Raw genomic sequence first — 21166 nt, forward strand, 5'->3', positions numbered from 1 at the left:
GGCTCCTCCCCTTCCCCACCCCCTGGGCTAGGTTGCCAAAGGGCATATGGATCTATCACTTGTCCCTGACAGGAGCTATTCCAGTCTTCCTTTTGAGGAGTCAGAGCTGAGGGTGAGGGAATGGCCAGAGTCAGTCCCAGAGGGGTAGTTATTTTAATTCTCCTTCCTTTGTTGGTCGTGGAACTTCTTTTTCCACCATAGGAGGCTGGCTCCCCTCTCCTGGAGCTGCCCTTTCGTCCAGCCTGTGAAAGGGCCGGCCTTGGTTCTCAAATGGGAGACAAGATTGCCTGCCCCCCTGCAAGTATATATGTTGGAGTTTAGCTTGGCAGGCTCAAGTGTGACTGGTCTCGTGTTGGGGTGCAGGCTCTAGGCCAGAATTCCCCCCCCCACCCACTCACACACACCCGAAATGGCCAGGAGTTACTTGGGACCACCGAGAAAAGCCAAGTTTCACCACCTCCATTTGGCCTCCATTTTCTAACACTGTTCCCTACTTTGTTTCGCTGTGGGTCATTGACCCTGGAGAACGGGACTGCAGGCAGCTCACTGGGACTAGCGGCACCCTGGCGTGCTGCGAGGGCACACTGCCTGTGCCAGCGGGTCTTACCAGATCACATCTCCTAAGGAACCTTCAGAGCTTCCCACATGACCCAAGATGAAATCAGAAGTGACTCTTCTGACTAAACACTGAGGGAATTGAGGCACCTGAGAGCAAATAGTGTGAGCCAGCAGCACAGTCAATAATCTGTCATTCAGTGGTATTTATTGAGCATTTACTATGTGCAGAGCACTATTCTAAGCACCTGGGAGAGTACAGTACAACAGAATTAGCAGATGAGTTCCATGCCCATAATGAGCTTATTACTGACTGGTATTTGTTAAGTGCTTACTCTGTCCAGCACTGGATTAGATGCAAGATTATCTACCAGAAGCAGAAACCCCAAATCTTCTCTCTCCCTTTCCACAAATCCCATCCCTCATTCATGCATTCATTTATTCAGTCGTATTTATTGAGCACTTACTGTGTGAAGAGCACTGTACTAAGTCCTTGGAAAGTACAATTCAGGAATAGAGAGAGACAATCCCTGCCCACAACAGGTTTACAGTCTAGAAGTGGGGAGACAGACCTCAAAACAAGTAAACAGGCATCAATAGCATCAATATAAATAAATAGAATTATAGATGTATACACATCAAAACAAGTAAACAGGCATTAATGTAAATAAATAGAATTATGGATATGATACTGAAGTGCTGTGAGGAGAGGGGTAGAGCAAAGGGAGCGAGTGGAGGCAATGGGGAGGAGAGGGGGAGCTGAGGAAAAGGGGGGCTTAATCTTGGAAGGCCTCTTGGAAGAGGTGAGCCTTCAGTAGGGCTTTGAAGGGGGAAGTGTGATTGGTAGATTTGAGGAGGGAGGGCATTCCAGGCCAGAGGTAGGACGTGGGCCCTCCTCTCGGGCTCTTGTCCTAGTGGTCCAGGAGGGATACCAGCCTTTTCAGCTCTTTGTCCCCAGATTCCTGGGTGGATGGGGGTCGCCGTGAGTCCCTAACCGGCTCTACCTTTCCTCTGACCCTCTCTTCCTCCTGGAATACAGACGTGACCAAGGGGTGTCCGGGAACCAAGTGTCCATCATGGTGGATGGGGTCCAGGTCTCCTTGCCCTCGTATGAGGAAGCAGTCTACGGCCACACTGGGAACCAAGGCCCCCCGACAGACTCCCGCATCCAGATCGTGCTGTCCGAAGGGGCTGGGCCGAGTGGCGTGAGGGAGATGCTGCAGCAGCAGGCCCCGGACCGGGACCGCGACCGCGACCGGGGTGCCCCCGGCTCCTGTCCAGCTGGGGGAGAGGCCGAGGCCCTGGGCCAGCCGGGGTCATCAGGCGAGGCGCATGGCGCCCAGCGCTCAGAGACTGCTATCGTGCACCAGGCCTGCGCCTCAGCCTCTGCCTCTGCCGCATCCTCCTGGATGGCGGCCCGCAAAGATGCATCAGACTCCGAAAACAGTGACATCCAAAGTCTTTTGTCCCTCACTTCGGAGGAATACACAGATGGTAAGCAGGGTTCGGTGGGGTGGTATGGCCTGAGGGGGAGCTGGAAGTGGGGGTAGGGTGAGGGGGGCATGTCAACCGTGAAAGCTTTGCTCCTGCCCTCATTGCTGATTCATTCATTCATTCAATCGTATTTATTGAGCGCTCACTGTGTGCAGAGCACTGTACTAAGCGCTTGGGAAGTACAAGTTGGCAACATGTAGAGACAGTCCCTACCCAACAACGGGTTCACAGTCTAGAAGGGGGAGACAGACAACAAAACAAAACATGTGGACAGGTGTCAAGTCGTAAGAACAAATAGAATTAAAGCTAAGTGCACATCATTAACAAAATAAATAGAATAGTAAATCTGTACAAGTGAAATAGAGTAATAAATGATGCCAGCCTCAGAGGGAGGAGAGGAGAGGGGAGGGGAGGAGAGATGTGTGTCCGCAGTTCCCCGAAGCATATTTCCTTTCTACTCAAGCAGTGGTATTTGTCGAGTGCTTACTAGAAGCAGAGCACTGTACTACGGGTTCGGGTGAGTACAGTACAACAGAGTTGGCAGGTACGTTCCCTGCCCACAGCAAGCTTACAGTCTAAAGGGGGAGACAAACATTAATATAAATAGGTAATTTGTAATTTTAAGTAATGTAATTTAAAGATATGTACATAAGTGCTGTGGGGTTGGGGATGGGGCAGTTTCAAATTCCCGAAGGTCATAGATCCAAGTGCACAGACAAAAAGCGGAAGGACAGGCAAGCAGGGGGAAGACTGCCAGGACTTAATCCAGGAAAGCTTCTTGGAGGAGATATGACCTTAATAATGCTTTGAAGGCGGAGAGAGTGGTAGTCTGGCATTTTTGGAAAAGGAGGAAGTTCCAACCTATGGAAAGGACGTGGGAAAGAGGTCTGCAGTGAGATAGACAAGATCGGGGCGCAGTGAATAAGCTGGCCCCAGAGGAGTGGAGCGTGTGGGCTGGGCTGTACTAGGAGAGCATTCAGGTCAGGCTGGTTGAGAGCTTTAAAGCTGATGGTAAGGAGTTTCTGTTGAGTGGCAGTGAATGAGCAACCTCTGGTGGTTCTTGAGGAGTGGGGAGACATGTACTGAACTTTGTTTTAGAAAAATTATCCATGCAACTGAGTGGGATTGGGATTTCTAGGATTTTGACCCCAAGGTCATGGAGCACTGGTCCCAGGAGGGCACATTTTCCTGGGCTGATTCTCGATTCTGTTCTCTCTCCTATCTGCAGTTAGTAAGGCCACGTTACAAGGCTTGTTCATGTGAATAACTAGGCAGTGGTTTGGAGGTAAAGGAAAGTTCAGCTCTCCTGCCTGTAGTGTGGGACCAGAACAGAGCAGACTGGTTTTGAAGAGTGGAATCAGTCAGTCATATTTATTGAGCGCTTACTGTGTGCAGAGCACTGTATTAAGCACTTGGGAGAGTACAGTACAAACCAGTATTAGCTCTGGTAATAATAGGTCTGGTATGGTTTGCCCTGCCTGCGCTGTAGCCTTGAGCAAGGCATTTAAAGTCTCTGGGGCTCATTCTCCTCCTCTGAACAATGGGTATTAAATGCCTACTCTCCCTCCAACTTAGCCTCTGAGCTCCACGTAGGACAGGAGCTCTGTCCAACCTGATTATCTCATATCTGTGCCAGTGCTTAGTAGAGAGTCTAGCATGTAGTGAGCGCTTCACAAACGTTACAGTTGTTATTGTCATCATCATCATCATCATCATCATCATCATCACTGTAGTTAGTTGGGTGGTCCAGTAAGGTCCAGAGAAGATCTTTTTTAGGACGTAGGGTTGTGCTAGAGGCAGAGGCGAAGAAGCTGTCAAGAGGGAGCCATTGAAGATAATAATAATAATAATAATGATGGCAATTTGTTAAGCGCTTACTATGTGCAAAGCACTGTTCTAAGCGCTGGAGAGGTTACAGGGTGATCAGGTTGTCCCACGGGGGGGCTCACAGTCTTCATCCCCATTTTCCAGATGAGGTAACTGAGGCTCAGAGAAGTGAAGTGACTTGCCCAAAGTCACACAGCCGCCAAATGGCGGAGCCGGGATTTGAACCCATGACCTCTGACTCCAAAGCCCGGGCTCTTTCCACTGAGCTACGCTGCTTCAGGGAGAGGAGGGGTGGGCCGGAGAGTGTTTAGAAGGTGAAGGGGTAGATTTTAGACTGTGAGCCAGTTGTTGGGTAGGGACCGTCTCTATATGTTGCCGACTTGTACTTCCCAAGAGCTTAGAACAGTGCTCTGCACACAGAAAGCGCTCAATAAATACGATTGAACGAATGAATGAATTTTGAAATCAGGAAGGGAATCTCACCTGGAAGGATGAGTGGGTCTCAGGGAGCCAGAGAGTTGTAGAGCATCTCACCCCTTGAGCCATTTGTGTCCAGTTCATTTTTCATTTGAGTCCTTCCCCTCCACCCCCACCCTAGGGCAGAGGAGTTTGCAGGGGTGGGGCCTGGTTAACCATTGTTCTCTTCTCTTTGCCTCCCAGATATTCCATTGTTGAAAGAAGCATGAGGTCTTCTGTGGGCTCCACCCGGCCTCCTTCCTCTTTGCTGCGTCCTTTCCTTCCCCCTACCCCCTACTCCTTTTGGGTTTCAAGCACTCAGTGCTGCCTCTGCCCCCAGCCCTGGGACCCCAGTGGCCTGCCCCGCGGAGGACATCTTCGAGGAGAAGAATCCCAGCTGGAAATCCGCAGGGCGGATCGATGATCGACCAGAGCTGCCTCCGGCCCCTCCTGCCTGCCCACGTCTGGGCTGTGCTTTCTCCCTCTGTCCTCCACCCTCCCCTCTCTACTCTCCCATGCCCCCCCGGACAGCCGTTAGCTGGTGGCTCCCACAGACCCAGTTGGGCCTGAAAGCCGCTGCGATCATGTGTGCCTTCCCCCCCCCCCGCCCCCCCCGCTCCCGCCTCACACCAGCTTTGCTGCTTCCCACAGGCCTTACCGGCTGCCCTCGGCCGCTGCTCCCCGTCTCCTTTCCCTCCCCAGGTGAGAACAGAAGTCAGGGGAAGCCCCCCCTTAGCCTTCCTTGTGCGGGACTGCAGATCCCTCCAGCCCCTGGAGGCCATCTTAGAGAGAGGGCATGGAGAAACTCCCAGACTCCTGTTGGCCCCAGGACCTGGAAAGGAGGTACGGGAGACCATATGATTGAAGCCAGCGTGGGGGTCGGGGTCAGGATGGGTTATCTTTCTTTCTTTAATATGCAATGCCCCCCTTCCTGCTCCTAGCTTCCCCCAACTTTTGGCCCTGCAGTGTGGGGGTTGTCTTGAATTGCCCTAAGCGACTCCCAATACTTAGCAGCAGACCACTGGGAGGTGGCCTGTCCCTGGGAATAACACTCCTCCCCTTCTCCCCGTGTTCTACAACTGGGGGAGATTTCCCAGAGTGTGGCACCTATTTGCTCTCCACTTGCTGCAAGAGTGGCCTCCCCCTGGGCCAGTGGTTTTCCTGGTCTCTCCAGCTCAGAATGGGGTAGGGGAGGCCCCCTGGTACTGCTGTGTTGGGGGGCTCTGAGCTCACCTTCTATCTTCAGCCCTAACCTTTCCCTCCCCTCTCCCCACCACCCTGCTCCCTTCCTCCTCTTCCTCCTCAGGTGTCTCAGCTGGCCCCCTCGTCTTCCTGGCTTATGCGGGGATGGCAGTATGGTGGGGGGGGAGGGCGGTGCTCAGGGTCTCTCCTTCCCACTCACCTGGCTCTGCTTGCCCAGAGCCGGCGGGTGAATGTGACTTGAGCAGTGTTGCCGTAGGGGCCGGGCAGTGCGGGACCTCCAGAGAGCCCGAGGTGGTTCAGGATCAGGAGGGAAGCATTGGCGCACTCAGGGTCAGATTGCCCTCGGGTCCTGTAGCGCGCGGCGAGTCCCTGTGAGCTTCCCGCCCAGGGAGCGCCCGGTCCCAGCAGACCAGGGTGTTGGGAGGTGGGTTGGGTGCCAAGGCTGTGGAGAAACACCTGTGGCACAATTGAGGCGGAAGGAGCGTCATAGTGATCACCAATTGTGTGGATGGTGGAAGTTGTCTCTCCAGGCTTTGGGGACCGGCAGCTTGGAGGGTTGTACCAGCTGCCTTAGGTGTGTGATGGGGGGAAGAATGGGGGTGGGGAGACTCAGTAGAGATCAGCTGGAAGTAGAAGCTTCCCTCAGTCAGCAGCACCCCTTTCCCACCCCCAACCCCCATGCACTTTACCGCATTCTGTACGTTCCGAGTCCCTGCAGTAGGGAGCCGTTTATCTTAAACTCGGGGTAGGTATCTTCTGACCCTTGTAACCTCCGTCTTCCCACTCGCCACCCCCAAGATCAGCCGGGTGGGAAGGAAGAGGCCGAGGAGCCGCGGGCCAGAGGTAGAAAAGAGAGTCTCAGAGTTAGGAGGCCATCTAGTCCTCCTGCTCCAGGCCTTCCCTTCCTTCCCACCCTGAGCAGGGCACAAGCTGGCTTTGGGCTGGGACCCAAGGCTGGCCTGAGATCGCAAGGGAGCAGAAATTTTACAAAACCATCCTAGCTGGCGAAGTCAGAAGGCATTCCCAGCCCCCAAGGCCAGTCTGCTCCTCCTCACTGCCTCCCCACCCCAACCTTTGAGCTGCTTACAGTGCTCTGCACATAGTAAGCGCTCAATAAATACGATTGATTGATTGATGTGGGATGGGGAGGTGCTGCCACTCACGTCTCCGTGGTGGATCCTGCCCTGCCTGCCCAACCCTCTCTAAGGCACCTGGCCGCTCTTCCCCTTGGCTGTGTTCCTGCTCTCCTGGACTCCCATGCCTTCTGGTGGGCTGCTGGACCAGGAGGGAATACGATCGTCTGGGGTGAGAAAGTCCTCTCCTTGCCCCCCCGCAACCACCCCGAGCCCCACAGGGAGGGGAACGCAGGGAAGGCCACGGACAAAGCCCATTTGAACTCCGCCGCTGCTGGCTGCCAATGCCGCCTCAGCCGGTAACTCGCCGGTCTTCCCAGCCCAAGCCCCCTACGTCCTGCAGCCACTCCACTCAGTGCAAGTTTCAGAAAGGCTGTCGACCTGGAGTCAGAAAAGAAATTGAGCTTCTTCCGGGGGTGGAGGTGGGGGATGTGGCTTGTGGGCTCAGGAAGGGGTCCTCTTGCCTGGGAAAGAGCATTTGGTGAATTGGAGGTGAAAGAGAGCTATTGATGACGCCAGAGGGCAGCACGGTAGGTGGGTCTGGGGGACGCAGGGATTCTCAGTTCACGGCCTCCAAGGACTGGCCAGTTTTCATTTTGCACAGCACAGGGACGCCATAGGCTCACATCCCCTGCCTTTCACGGTCACGTCGGAGTGGCCGCGCGCGAACTCAGAAGTCCCCTCATTTTTACCGCCCTCCTGCCCTCTTAGAGTTGGATGACTCCTGACTGCCTTCTACTATTTCTGCAAGAGGTTCACTTTGTGCGATTTTTTTTCCCTATCTCTGTGGCCTGGGAAATTGACCCAGCCCCTCTGGACCATGACACCAGGCCTTGTTCTTCAATTCCCATCCAAGGCTCCTCTGGTTGCATTGTGTTTGCTTCCTACAGCATTTCAGTGCACATTTTGTAAACCCTGTGCTTAAAAAAAAGAATAGAAAAGAAAAAATCGTACACTTCCACCCACCTGTAAAAACCCAGCCCTGTTTTTTCTTCTTTGTCCTTCTCCTCTGCTCTTTCTCCCATCTGGCCTCTTCCCCCCCCACTCCCTCTCCCCCAGGCTGTGGAGATGGAGGGAAGATAAAGAAGGACAAGGGAAGGGTGGAATATGCCTGCTTTCACTCCCAGGGGCGTTGCGGTTGCGGGGCGGCACAAAGGCGTCAACCTGCCCCCACTCCGCAGCTGAGCATGCAGTCCCCTGCGCCCGATCCAACCCACGGAAGCCCCCGGCCTCTTTCTCCCAATTGGGGGTGGAGGGTAAAGGGAACGGGACATCTTGACGTGTCTCAGGGGTGGTGTTGGGAGCAGGAAAGGGGGATCCTGAAAGGGCAGTGTGGAAGAAAGGCCAGATGAGAGATGACCCACAGGCCCCATGCTGCCAATAAGGAGTGAGGAGGGCAGGGCCGGACCGGCTTTGGGTTCCGTCGGGCTTCACTTGGAACAGATGCTTTGGGAGAGTGGCACGGTAGCTTCCCTAAGGGGCCGGGGCGACGGTCCTGCTTCCTCAAGAAGTCCCTCGCGCTTCAGTTTTCAATCGATGATCCAATCTGCCCTAAAGAAAACCTCAAACAGACCCCCAGCGGGCAAAAGCCTGTGGCCACTGAGGCAGCTTCTGTAGGGGGACGGGGCGGGGGACAGGCAAATTGCCACCGCCACCTGCACCCTGCCACTGCGGCCATGGAGGACCACCCACCCGACTCCTCAGGCACTGACCCTGCAGCCCTGGGAGGGGCCCGCCCCCAAGCAGGAGAGCCTGGTGGCCTTCCACGCTTCCTTCCCATTTTTCAGTCAGCGTCGCATCACTGTGGAACCTTGTGCATAAATGGTACTGAGATGTAAGTGGGATTCACAGCAACAACGGAGGCAGAACGGATCGGCCGTGCAGGGCGTCACTCCGTCAGTTTCATTTTGCTTTATTTTATATATATATATTTTTTTGGTATCCTGTACATTGCAGTGGGTGTGAAGATAGTATTTTAATATTTGTACAAAGTTTAATTTAATTTTAATTGTTCTATGTATATAGCTGCATTTCTAAATAATAAAAAAAGGAAAAGTTTCTTTTGAAGTGACATGCCGGTCGTTGGCGATCTGTTCTTTTGGTCTGCAGAAAAGCCTGGGGTGAAGGGGGTGTGGGCGGTTGGGCTGTGTCGGGGCATCCATGTCGAACCCTTGGTGGCGCGGTGGTTCTCACACAGGGCGAGTCGTGAGCCCCACACCGGGCTTGGCCATGGAAAGCGAGGAACCCCCTCACCCTGCATAAACTGGGCCAAACTTGCCCCGAGGAACCCAGCCTGGCCCAGGAGGGCTCCCTCCACCGGCTCCTCAGACTGCTCCGGTCTCACCCGTCCACGACCTCTGGGCCCCTGGGAACTGGAGTTGCCCGAGCCACCACGAGGTGCAAGGTGTGGTGGGGCCAGTGGAGGGTCTCAGAGGTTGCCCAAACCCCAGCCTGCCCAGGAGCCCTGGAGCACGCTTATCTGGCATTTGTCCCTCAGTTGGCATTGTTCCTTCTAGACTGTAAGCTCACTGGGGGCAGGATATGGGTCTACCAACTCTTTTGTATCGTAATAATAATAATCGTGGTCTTTGTTGAGTGCTTACTCTGTGTCAGGCACTGTATTAAGCGCTGGGGTGGACACAGCAAATCAGGCTGTCCCACATGGGGCTCACATTTTACAGATGAGGACATTAGTGCAGAGAGGACTGAAGTGACTTGTCCAAGGTCACATGGCAGACAAGTGGGGAGCCGGAATTAAAACCCGGGTCCTATGGTGCTCTCCCAGGCACTTAGTGCAGCGCCTAGTTAATACCATCGATTAATTGATTGCCTTGCCCTCGGTGTTCAGGCACAAGTCCCCCTCGAAATTCGGAGGGGAAAGGGAGGGAGGGGAAGGGCTGGAGGGCTGGCCCCCACCTCCTTGGAGAAAAGGGGAGGGCCCAAGGCCCTCTGTAGGGTACATGCTTCTGGGGGGATAATCATCATTAGAATCGTAGTATTTGTTAAGCGCTTACTGTGTGTCCTACAGTGGGGTAGATACAAGATAATCAGGTCCCACCTGGGTCTCACAGTCTTGAGTTGGAGGGAGAACGGATCGAATCCCCATTTTGCAGATGAGGGAACTGAGGCCCAGAGGAGTTAAGTGATTTGCCTGAGGTCAAACAGCAGACGGGTGGCGTGAGCCAGGATTAGAACCCAGGTTCTTTGGCTCCCAGGCCTGTGCTCCTTTCTGGAAAGGGATAACAAGTGGTTTGGAGACATGTGACAACTGCCCGGTCTGTACAGTTGCTTTTTCATCATCATCATCATCAATCGTATTTATTGAGTGCTTACTGTGTGCAGAGCACTGTACTAAGCGCTTGGGAAGTACAATTTGGCAACATATAGAGACAGTCCCTACCCAACAGTGGGCTCACAGTCTAAAAGGGGGAGACAGAGAACAAAACCAAACATACTAACAAAATAAAATAAATAGAATAGATATGTACAAGTAAAATAGAGTAATAAATATGTACAAACATATATACATATATACAGGTGCTGTGGGGAAGGGAAGGAGGCAAGATGGGGGGATGGAGAGGGGGACGAGGGGGAGAGGAAGAAAGGGGCTCAGTCTGGGAAGGCCTCCTGGAGGAGGTGAGCTCTCAGTAGGGCCTTGAAGGGAGGAAGAGAGCTAGCTTGGCGGATGGGAAGACGGAGGGCATTCCAGGCCCGGGGGATGACGTGAGCCGGGGGTCGATGGCGGGACAGGCGAGAACGAGGTACGGTGAGGAGATTAGCAGCAGAGGAGCGGAGGGTGCGGGGTGGGCTGTAGAAGGAGAGAAGGGAGGTGAGGTAGGAGGGGGCGAGGTGATGGAGAGCCTTGAAGCTGAGGGTGAGGAGTTTCTGCCTGATGCGCAGATTGATTGGTAGCCACTGGAGATTTTTGAGGAGGGGAGTAACATGCCCAGAGCGTTTCTGGACAAAGACAATCCGGGCAGCAGCGTGAAGTATGGATTGAAGTGGGGAGAGACACGAGGATGGGAGATCAGAGAGAAGGCTGATGCAGTAGTCCAGACAGGATAGGATGAGAGCTTGAACGAGCAGGGTAGCGGTATGGATGGAGAGGAAAGGGCGGATCTTGGCAATGTTGTGGAGCATTCATTCATTCAATCGTATTTATTGAGCGCTTACTGGGTGCAGAGCACTGTACTAAGCACTTGGGAAGTACAAGTTGGCAACATATAGAGACAGTCCCTACCCAACAGTGGGCTCACAGTCTAGAAGGGGGAGACAGACAAGACAAAACATATTTACAAAATTAAATAAATAGCATAAATACATACAAATAAAATAGAGTAATAAATACATACAAATATATATATATATACATATATACAGGTGGTGTGGGGAGGGGAAGGAGGTAAGGCGGGGGGGAGGGGGAGGAAGGAGGGGGCTCAGTCTGGAAAGGCCTTCTGGAGGAGGTGAGCTCTCAGTAGGGCTTTGAAGGGAGGAAGAGAGCTAGCTTGGCGGATGTGCAGAGGGAGGGCACTCCAGGCCAGGGGGATGACGTGGGCTGGGGGTCGATGGTGGGACAGGCGAGAACAAGGCACGGCGAGGAGATTAGCGGCAGAGGGGCGGAGGGTGCGGACTGGGCTGTAGAAGGAGAGAAGGGAGGTGAGGTAGGAGGGGGTGAGGTGATGGACAGCCTTGAAGCCGGGGGTGAGGAGTTTTTGCCTGATGCGTAGGTTGATTGGTAGCCACTGGAAATTTTTGAGGAGAGGAGTAACATGCCCAGAGTGTTTCTGGACAGAGACGATCCGGGCAGCAGCGTGAAGTATGGATTGAAGTGGGGAGAGACAGGAGGATGGGAGATCGGAGAGGAGGTTGATGCAGTAATCCAGATGGGATAGGATGAGAGCTTGAACGAGCAGGGTAGCAGTTTGGATGGAGAGGAAAGGCGGATCTTGGCAATGTTGCGGAGGTGAGACCAGCAGGTTTAGGTGATGGATTGGATGTGAGTGAACAAGAGAGCGGAGTCAAGGATGACACCAAGGTTGTGGGCTTGTGAGATGCATGCATCTGGGCTCTGCATCCATTAGGCCCAACCGACTCCCTCCAGGGTGGAGGTGGGACAGCACAGTGGGAGGTTGGGTTGAAAAGTATCGTCTGCCTGTTCTCTCATCAGGAGACCAGGGGCGACTTAACTAAATGGAACTTGTTAAGCAAATGTGCCAAGAACTGTACTAAGCACTGGGGAGGTACTAGATAACCTGGCTGGACATATTCCCTGTCCCACACAGGGCTCATAGTCTAAGGGGTAGGGAGAACAGATACTAATGAGAAGCAGCGTGGCTCAGTGGACAGAGCCCGGGCTTTGGAGTCAGAGGTCATGGGTTCTAATCCCTGCTCCACCACTTGTCAGCTATGTGACTTTGGGCAAGTCACTTAACTTCTCTGGGCCTCAGTTCCATCATCTGTAAAATGGGGATTAAGACTGTGAGCCCCAGGTGGGACAATCTGATCACCTTGTAACCTCCCCAGCACTTAGTACAGTGCTTTGCACATAGTAAGCACTTAATAAAATGCCATCATAATTCCTTATTTTACAGTCGAGGAAACGGAGATCCAGAGAAGCAAAGCGAGCTTGCCCAAAGTGACCCGGAAGACAACCGGAAGAGCAGAGATTAGAACCCAGTTCCACTGAGTCCCAGGCCTATGCTCCACCCCCTCAGCCACAATGCTGTGTCCGTTCTGTCTCTTACTTGTCCTGGCGTCTCTGGAGAAAATGGCCCCCTCCGTGTGCCCACCGGACATACTGATGCAGGCAGTTCTCTAAGGAAGCTGGAGCCCTGCTCTGGGGGGGAAGGGGAGCCAGCGGCCTACGGACTTGGGGTCCTGTTGGCAGCGAAGCACACATTGGCCTGGATGGTCATCATGGATGCTAATTTCCATTTCAGGTTTTCATAATAATAATAATAGCATTTATTAAGCGCTTACTATGTGTCAAGCACTGTTCTAAGCGCTGGGGGGGGGAAATACAAGGTGATCAGGTTGTCCCACGTGGGGCTCACAGTCTTAATCCCCTTTTACAGATGAGGTAACTGAGGCCCAGAGAAGTGAAGTGACTTGCCCAAAGTCACACAGCTGACAATTGGCGAAGCTGGGGTTTGAACCCATGATCTCTGACTCCAAAGCCCGTGATCTTTCCACTGAGCCATGCAACAATAGCAATAATATGTTAAGCACTTACTATGTGTATGGCACTGGACTAAGCAATACAATTGAGTGAATGAATACAAGATGATCAGGTTGGATACAGTCCCTGTCTCACATAGGGCTTGCAGTCTAAATCCCCATTTTACAGATGAGGAAACTGAGGCATGGAGAAGTGAAGCAACTTACCCAAGATCACACAGCAGACAAGTGGCGGAGCTCGATTTGGAACCCAGGCCCTCTAACTCCCAAGCTCATGCTCTATGCATTAGACAGTGCTGCTACTTGGGCTATCATATTCAGGCGAACCTCTGGGTGACTAAAAAGCAATACCGTGCTTCATCTTTGTTGATGCAATTTGTCCCTTTCTCTCTAGATTGTTAAACTCATTATGGGCAGAGAAGATGTCTGCCAATTCTGTTGCATTGTACTCAGGTGCTTAGTAAGTGCTTTGTACACAGTAAGTGCTCAATAAGTACGATCGAATGAATTGTACTTTCCCAAGTGCTTATAGTGCTCTGCACATAACAAACGCCCAATACTATTGATCGATTGATTATCGATGGTTCCTTCAGCCCACATGGACCCTTTGTTGTGGGCAGGGAATGTGTCGGTTTACTGTTATATTGTACTCTCCCAAGCTCTTAGTACAGTGCTCTGCTTCCAGGAGTTGTATGGGTGGTTGTGTGCATGTATCAGTGTGTGAGTAAGTGCTCAATAAATACAGTGTCATGAAGGAAGGAAGGGAAGGAGGGACGGAGAGAGGGAGGAAGGGAGGGAGGGAGGGAGGAAGGGAGGGAGGAAGGCAGTCTCTTTTGCAGGCTCCTCCTCCCCCTCCCATCCTCTTACTGTGGGGGTTCCCCAAGGTTCAGTGCTTGGTCCCCTTCTGTTCTCAATCTACACTCACTCCCTTGGTGACCTCATTCGCTCCCACGGCTTCAACTATCATCTCTACGCTGATGACACCCAGATCTACATCTCTGCCCCTGCTCTCTCCCCTTCCCTCCAGGCTCGCATCTCCTCCTGCCTTCAGGACATCTCCATCTGGATGTCCGCCCGCCACCTAAAGCTCAACATGTCGAAGACTGAGCTCCTTGTCTTCCCTCCCAAACCTTGTCCTCTCCCTGACTTTCCCATCTCTGTTGACGGCACTACCATCCTTCCCGTCTCACAAGCCCGCAAACTTGGTGTCATCCTCGACTCCGCTCTCTCATTTACCCCTCACATCCAAGCCGTCACCAAAACCTGCCGGTCTCAGCTCCGCAACATTGCCAAGATCCGCCCTTTCCTCTCCATCCAAACCGCTACCCTGCTAATTCAAGCTCTCATCCTATCCCGTCTGGACTACTGCACTAGCCTTCTCTCTGATCTCCCATCCTCGTGTCTCTCTCCACTTCAATCCATACTTCATGCTGCTGCCCGGATTATCTTTGTCCAGAAACGCTCTGGACATATTACTCCCCTCCTCAAAAACCTCCAATGGCTACCGATCAATCTGCGCATCAGGCAGAAACTCCTCACCCTGGGCTTCAAGGCTCTCCATCACCTCGCCCCCTCCTACCTCACCTCCCTTCTCTCCTTCTACTGCCCAGCCCGCACCCTCCGCTCCTCCACCACTAATCTCCTCACTGTACCTCGCTCTCGCCTGTCCCGCCATCGACCCCCGGCCCACGTCATCCCCCGGGCCTGGAATGCCCTCCCTCTGCCCATCCGCCAAGCTAGCTCTCTTCCTCCCTTCAAGGCCCTGCTGAGAGCTCACCTCCTCCAGGAGGCCTTCCCAGACTGAGCCCCTTCTTTCCTCTCCCCCTCGTCCCCCTCTCCATCCCCCCGTCTTACCTCCTTCCCTTCCCCACAGCACCTGTATATATGTATATATGGTTGTACATATTTATTACTCTATTTATTTATTTATTTATTTATTTTACTTGTACATTTCTATCCTACTTATTTTATTTTGTTGGTATGTTTGGTTCTGTTCTCTGTCTCCCCCTTTTAGACTGTGAGCCCACTGTTGGGTAGGGACTGTCTCTATGTGATGCCAATTTGTACTTCCCAAGCGCTTAGTACAGTGCTCTGCACATAGTAAGCGCTCAATAAATACGATTGATTGATTGATTGATTGATTGATGCTTTTCCCCCCGTAGACTAAATCCCTTGTGGGTAGGGACTGCGTCCACAAACTGCTACTTTATACTTTCCCAAGCTCAAGTCCAATGCTCTGTGCACAGTAAATACCATGGATTGATTGGTATCTGACCTCAAGTAGATACCTTTCCTATCTTAATTCTGCCCTCTCCTCTGCCAGACAAAACTATTTCTCCTCCCTTATTGACACCCATGCCCATCATCCCCGTCAGCTCTTCCGTATATTCAACTCCCTTCTCAGGCCCCCTGTTCCTCCCCCTCCTCCTTCCCTCACCCCCAACCATCTGGCCTCCTACTTCATTAATAAAATTAAATCCATCAGGTCTGAGCTCCCCAAAGTCACTCCCCCGGCTTATCCAACCCCACAGCTCTCAACCCTCTCTGCTACTCTCCCATCCTTCCCACCGGTATCCTCAGATGAGATCTCCTCCCTCCTCTCAAGTGCTACTCAGACCACCTGGGCTTCTGACCCCATTCCATCTCATCTATTAAATTTCTCGCTCCATCCCTTCTCCCCTCCTTAACTTCCATCTTCAACCACTCACTCTCCACTGGTTCCTTCCCCTCTGCCTTCAAACATGCCAACGTCTCCCCCATCCTAAAAAAACCCTATCTTGACCCCACCTCACCTTCTAGTTATTGCCCTATCTCCCTCCTATCATTCCTTTCCAAACTCCTTGAATAAGTCGTCTACATGAGTTGCCTTGAATTCCTCAACGCTGACTCTCTCCTCGACCCCCTCCAATCTGGCTTCCGTCCCCTACATTCCACGGAAACTGCCCTCTCAAAGGTCACCAATGACCTCCTGCTTGCCAAATCCAAGGGCTTCACTCTATCCTAATCCCCCTCAACCTCTCGGCTGTCTTCAACACTGTGGACCATCCCCTTCTCCTCAACACGCTATCCAACCTTGGCTTCACAGACTCTGTCCTCTCCTGGTTCTCCTCTTATCTCTCCGGCCATTCATTCTCAGTCTCTTTTGTGGGCTCCTCCTCCCTCTCCCATCCCCTTACTGTAGGGGTTCCTCAAGGGTCAATTCTTGGTCCCCTTCTGTTCTCTACACTCACTCCCTTGGTGAACTCATTCGCTCCCATGGCTTCAACGATCATCTCTATGCTGATGACACCCAAATCTACATCTCTGCCCCTGCTCTCTCTCCCTCACTTCAGGCTCGGGTCTCCTCCTGCCTTCAAGACATCTCCATCTGGATGTCTGCCCACCATCTAAAACTCAATATGTCCAAGACTGAACTCCTTATCTTCCCTCCCAAACCTTGCCCTCTCCCTGACTTTCCCATCACTGTTGACGACACTACCATCCTCCCCGTTTCACAAACCCGCAACCTTGGTGTCATCCTCGACTCCGCTCTCTCGTTCACCCCTCACATCCAATCTGTCACCAAAACCTGCCGGTCTCACCTCTGCAACACCGCCAAGATCTGCCCTTTCCTCTCCATCCAAACCGCTACCCTGCTGGTTCAATCTCTCATCCTATCCCATCTGGATTACTGCATCAGCCTCCTCTCTGATCTCCCATCCTCCTGTCTCTCCCCACTTCAATCTACACTTCACACCGCTGCCCGGATCGTCTTTGTGCAGAAACGCTCTGGGCATGTTACTCCCCTCCTTAAAAATCTCCAGTGGCTACCAATCAACCTATGCATCAGGCAAAAACTCCTCACTCAAGGCTCTCCATCACCTCACCCCCTCCTACCTCACCTCCGTTCTTTCCTTCTACAGCCCAGCCCGCACCCTCCACTCCTCTGCCGCTAACCTCCTCACTGTGCCTCGTTCTCGCCTGTCCCGCCGTCGACCCCTGGCCCACGTCCTCCCCCTGGCCTGGAATGCCCTCCCTCTGCACATCTGCCAAGCTAGCTCTCTTCCTCCCTTCAAAGCCTTACTTAGAGCTCACCTCTTCCAGGAGGCCGTCCCAGACTGAGCTCCCTCCTTCCTCTCCCTCTCTTCCCCCTCCCTATCCCCCGCCTTACCTCCTTCCACTCCCCTAGCACCTGTATACATGTATATATGTTTGTACATATTTATTACTCTATTTATTTATTTATTTATTTATTTTACTTGTACATATTTATTCTATTTATTTTATTTTGTTAATATGTCTTGTTTTGTTGTCTGTCTCCCCCTTCTAGACTGTGAGCCTACTGTTGGGTAGGGATCGTCTCTATATGTTGTCAACTTGTACTTCCCAAGCGCTTGGTACAGTGCTCTGCACACAGTAAGTGCTCAATAAATATGATTGAATGACTGAATGAATGAAGTAGATTACAACTTCGTGGGGGAGACAGAGACTAAAATAAATTCTGCATAGGGGAAGAAAAAGGAAAAGGAGAAAGGTGCATGAATTAGTGTACTATTACTAGGATATGCGGGGTTTATACAAAACAGCCATGGGAGCCTGTGAGAGAGAGAGTTTCAGGTGGTATAGAGAAGGAGATACATCCGTGAACAATTGCATTAATAATAATAACGATAATGATGGCATTTATTAAGCACTTACTATGTGCAAAACACTGTTCTAAGCACTGGGGAGGTTACAAAGTGATCAGGTTGTCCCACATGGGGCTCACAGTCTTAATCCCCATTTTACAGATGAGGTAATTGAGGCACATAGAAGTGAAGTGACTTGCCCATAGTCACACAGCTGACAATTGGCGGAGCCGGGCTTTGAACCCATGACCTCTGACTCCAAAACCCATGCTATTTCCATTGAGCCACGCTGTAGGGTATGTACAAAACTACTCTGGAAGTCTGAGAGTGAAAGAGTTTAGGCGGTGCAGAAAAGGAGATATATGCATGAACTAGTTCACTAGTATTCGGGTATGTAGCATATGTACAAAAATGCTATGGGAGCCTGTGAGTGAAAGAGTTTAGGTGGTGCAGAAGTGATACAAGCTCCCTGGCTAGATTTTAAGCTCAATGAGGGCAGGGATCCGTGTCTACCTACTCTGTTGTAGCCTCCCAGGCACTCATACAATACTGTGCAAAGAATATGAGTCCAAAACCAACATTGATTGATCGAGAAGGGCTGAACAGACAGGTTCTGGAGGGGTTGTTTTGTTGGGGGGGGGGGGGGGTGTTTTCATTTTTCAATGGCATTTGTTAAGCACTTAGGATGTGTCAAGCACTGTCCTAAGAACTGGGGTGGTGTGTCATAGTGGAAAGAGCCCAGGCTTGGGAGTCAGAGGTCATTGGTTCTAACCCCAACTCTGCCACTCAATTCATTCATTTAATCATATTTATTGAGCGCTTACTGTGTGCAGAGCACTGGACTAAGCGCTTGGAAAGTACACTTAGCTGTTTGACTTTGGGCAAGTCACTTCACTTCTCTGTGCCTCATCTGTAGAATAGGGATTGAGACTGTGAGCCCCAAGTGGGACAACTATTAACCCTGTATCTATTTCAGCACTTAGAACAGTGCTTGGCACATTAAGCACTTACCAAATACCATTATTATTATGTCAGACACAGTCCCTGTTTTGCATGGGGCTCACAGGAGGGAGAACAGGTATTCAGTCATTCATTCATTCAATCGTATTTATTGAGCACTTACTGTTTGCAGAGCACTGTACTAAGCGCTTGGGAAGTACAAGTTGGCAACATATAGAGACGGTCCCTACCCAACAATGGGCTCACAGTCTAGAAAGGGGAGACAGATAACAAAACAAAACATGTGGAGTTATCCTTGACTCCTCTCTCTTATTCAACCCACATATTCACTCTGTCATTAAATCCTGTCAGTTCAACCTTCATAACATCAATAAAACCCACCCTTTCCTCTCCGTCCGAATTGCTACCAAGTTAATCCAATGAATTATCCTATCCCACCTTGACTACTGTACCAGCCTCTTTGCGGACCTCCCTGCCTCCTGTCTCTCCCCCACTCCAGTCCATACTTCACTCTGCTGACCAGATAATTTTTCTACAGAAATGTTCAGCCATGTTTTCTCACTCCTCTGGAAACTCCAGTGGTTGCCCATCCACCTCCACATCAGACACAACTCCTCATCGTTGGCTTTAAAGCACTCAATCACCTTGCTCCCTCCTACCTCACCTCGCTTCTCTCCTTCTACATCCCAGCCCACACATTTCACCCCATTAATGCTAACCTTCTCACTGTACCTCAATCTTGTCTGTCTTGCTGCCTTCCTCTTGCCCGCATCCTGCCCCTGGCCTGCTACGCCCTCCTTTTTCATATCTGACAATTACTCTCTCCTCCTTCAAAGCCTTATTGAAGGCACATCTCCTCCAAGAGGCCTTCCCTCTTTTCCTCTTCTCCCATTTCCTTCTGCATCACTCTGATTTGCTCCCTTTATTCTTCCCCCCTCCCAGTCCCCTAGCACTTACATGCATATCTGTAATCTACTGATGTGTACTAATGTCTGTCTCCCCACCTAGATGTAAACGCACTGTGTGGAGGGAATGTGTCTGTTATATTGTTATTGTGTACGCTCCCAAATGCTTAGTACAGTGCTCTGCACGCAGTAAGTGCTCAGTAATACCTCATTGAGCTGCAAGGAGTCCAAAACTCTACTCCTCTAGCCATGGCTCCTTAGTGTTGAGAAGCAGCGTAGCCTAGTGGATAGAACATGAGAGTGTCACAGAGACCTGGGTTCTAATTCCAGCTCTGCCACTTGTCTGCTGTGTGACCTTGGGCAAGTCACTTCACTTCTCTGTCCCCTCATCTTTAAAATAGGACTTTAAGACTGTGAGCCCCATGTGGGACGGGGACTGTATCCAACCTGACTAGCTTGTATCTACCCCAGTGCTTACTACAGTGCTTGGCACACAGTAAGCGCTTAATAAATGCCACCATTATTATTACAGTGCCTGGTACATAATAAGTGCTTAATAAATTCCATGATAAAATGCAATATTAACCCTCTGATTATTCCATAAGAATTAAGGGATGTATACAATATTCCCAAAATCCAAAAGAAAATTCTGTGTAAATCTTTTGAAGAGCTTAAAAGGCTCTGAAGAATCATGTCCATTAATCGAAGGTACAATGGAAAAGAATGTGAAAACTGAGATTTAAGACTGACTGACTGATAGATTACAGCAACTCTTCACTTTGTGCTCAGGCCAAATTCAGGAAATGGGATTGAATCATCAATCCCATGATAATCATTGTGATATTTACTGAATGTTTACTATGTGCCAAAGCACCACAAATCCAAGCAAATCAGGTCCTACACAGTCCCTGTCCCACATGGGGCCTATAGTCGACGTAGGAGGGACCACAGGTCCCCAATGAATTCCCATTTTCCAGATGATAAAACTGAGCTCCAGGGTCACACTAGAGGCAGGTAGCAGTAGAACCCAGGTCCTCTGACTTCCAGACCCAAGCTCCATCCACTAGGTGACATTGCTCCATATTTACCACAGGTATCGGTTAAGCAAGGGGAGAAAAATCACCCCAAAGTCAGATTGAGAGTAAAGTAGGGGAGATCTTTTCCTACAGGGGCCATATCAGCCATTAGCATGGCCTAGTGGAAAGCGCACGGGCCCGAGAGTCAGAAGGACCTAGTTCTAACCCTGATTTGTGCCACTGCCTGCTGTGTGACTTTGGTCAAGTCACTCAACTTCTCTGGGCCTCAGTTATATCAACTGTAAAATCATAATAATATGGTATTTGTTAAGCGCTTACTACATGCCGAGCACCGTTCTAAGTGCTGGGCTACATACAAGGTAATTAGGTTGCGTCTGACTGGATGCTCTTGTATCTACCCCAGTGTTAGGTGCATAGTAAGCATTGAATGTTTGTTATTATTATTATTTGAGAAGCATCATGGCCTAATGGATAGAACACGGATCTGGGAGTCAGACAGACCTGGGTTCAAATCCAGTTCCGCCGCTTGACTGCCGGGTGACCTTAAGTAAGTCACTTCATTTCTCTGGGTCTCAGTTCCCTCATATGTAAAATGGGGTTTAAGACTGTAAGCCCCATGTGGGATAGGGACTGTGTCCAATCTAATTAGCTCGTATGTCCCCCAGTGCTTAGCACAGTCCCTAGCACATAGTAAAAGCTTAACAAATACCAGTAAAGAAAAAGTAATGCAAATAACAAATAGAACATGTCAAAATTCAACAATTCACAGTCTCAGTATTAAAACACATAATAGGACAGTCTCTAAAGGATCA

At 51.1% G+C, this 21166-nt stretch overlaps 1 protein-coding gene across 5 annotated transcripts in view; it reads left to right on the forward strand.

The window, feature by feature from the left end:
• Positions 1-8741, forward strand: part of SUSD6 (sushi domain containing 6) — a 157775-nt gene extending 149034 nt beyond the window's left edge. For all 5 annotated transcript variants that reach the window (XM_038765521.1, XM_038765524.1, XM_038765523.1 and 2 more), the window contains 2 exons: positions 1595-2049; positions 4537-8741. In XM_038765521.1, the coding sequence (XP_038621449.1) occupies positions 1595-2049; positions 4537-4562 (481 nt within the window). In that variant the 3' untranslated portion in view covers positions 4563-8741. The remainder of the gene's footprint in view (positions 1-1594; positions 2050-4536) is intronic.
• The last annotated feature ends 12425 nt before the right edge of the window (positions 8742-21166 follow it).

Source organism: Tachyglossus aculeatus, chromosome 23, assembly GCF_015852505.1.
Source record: "Tachyglossus aculeatus isolate mTacAcu1 chromosome 23, mTacAcu1.pri, whole genome shotgun sequence".
Lineage (NCBI taxonomy): Eukaryota > Metazoa > Chordata > Mammalia > Monotremata > Tachyglossidae > Tachyglossus > Tachyglossus aculeatus.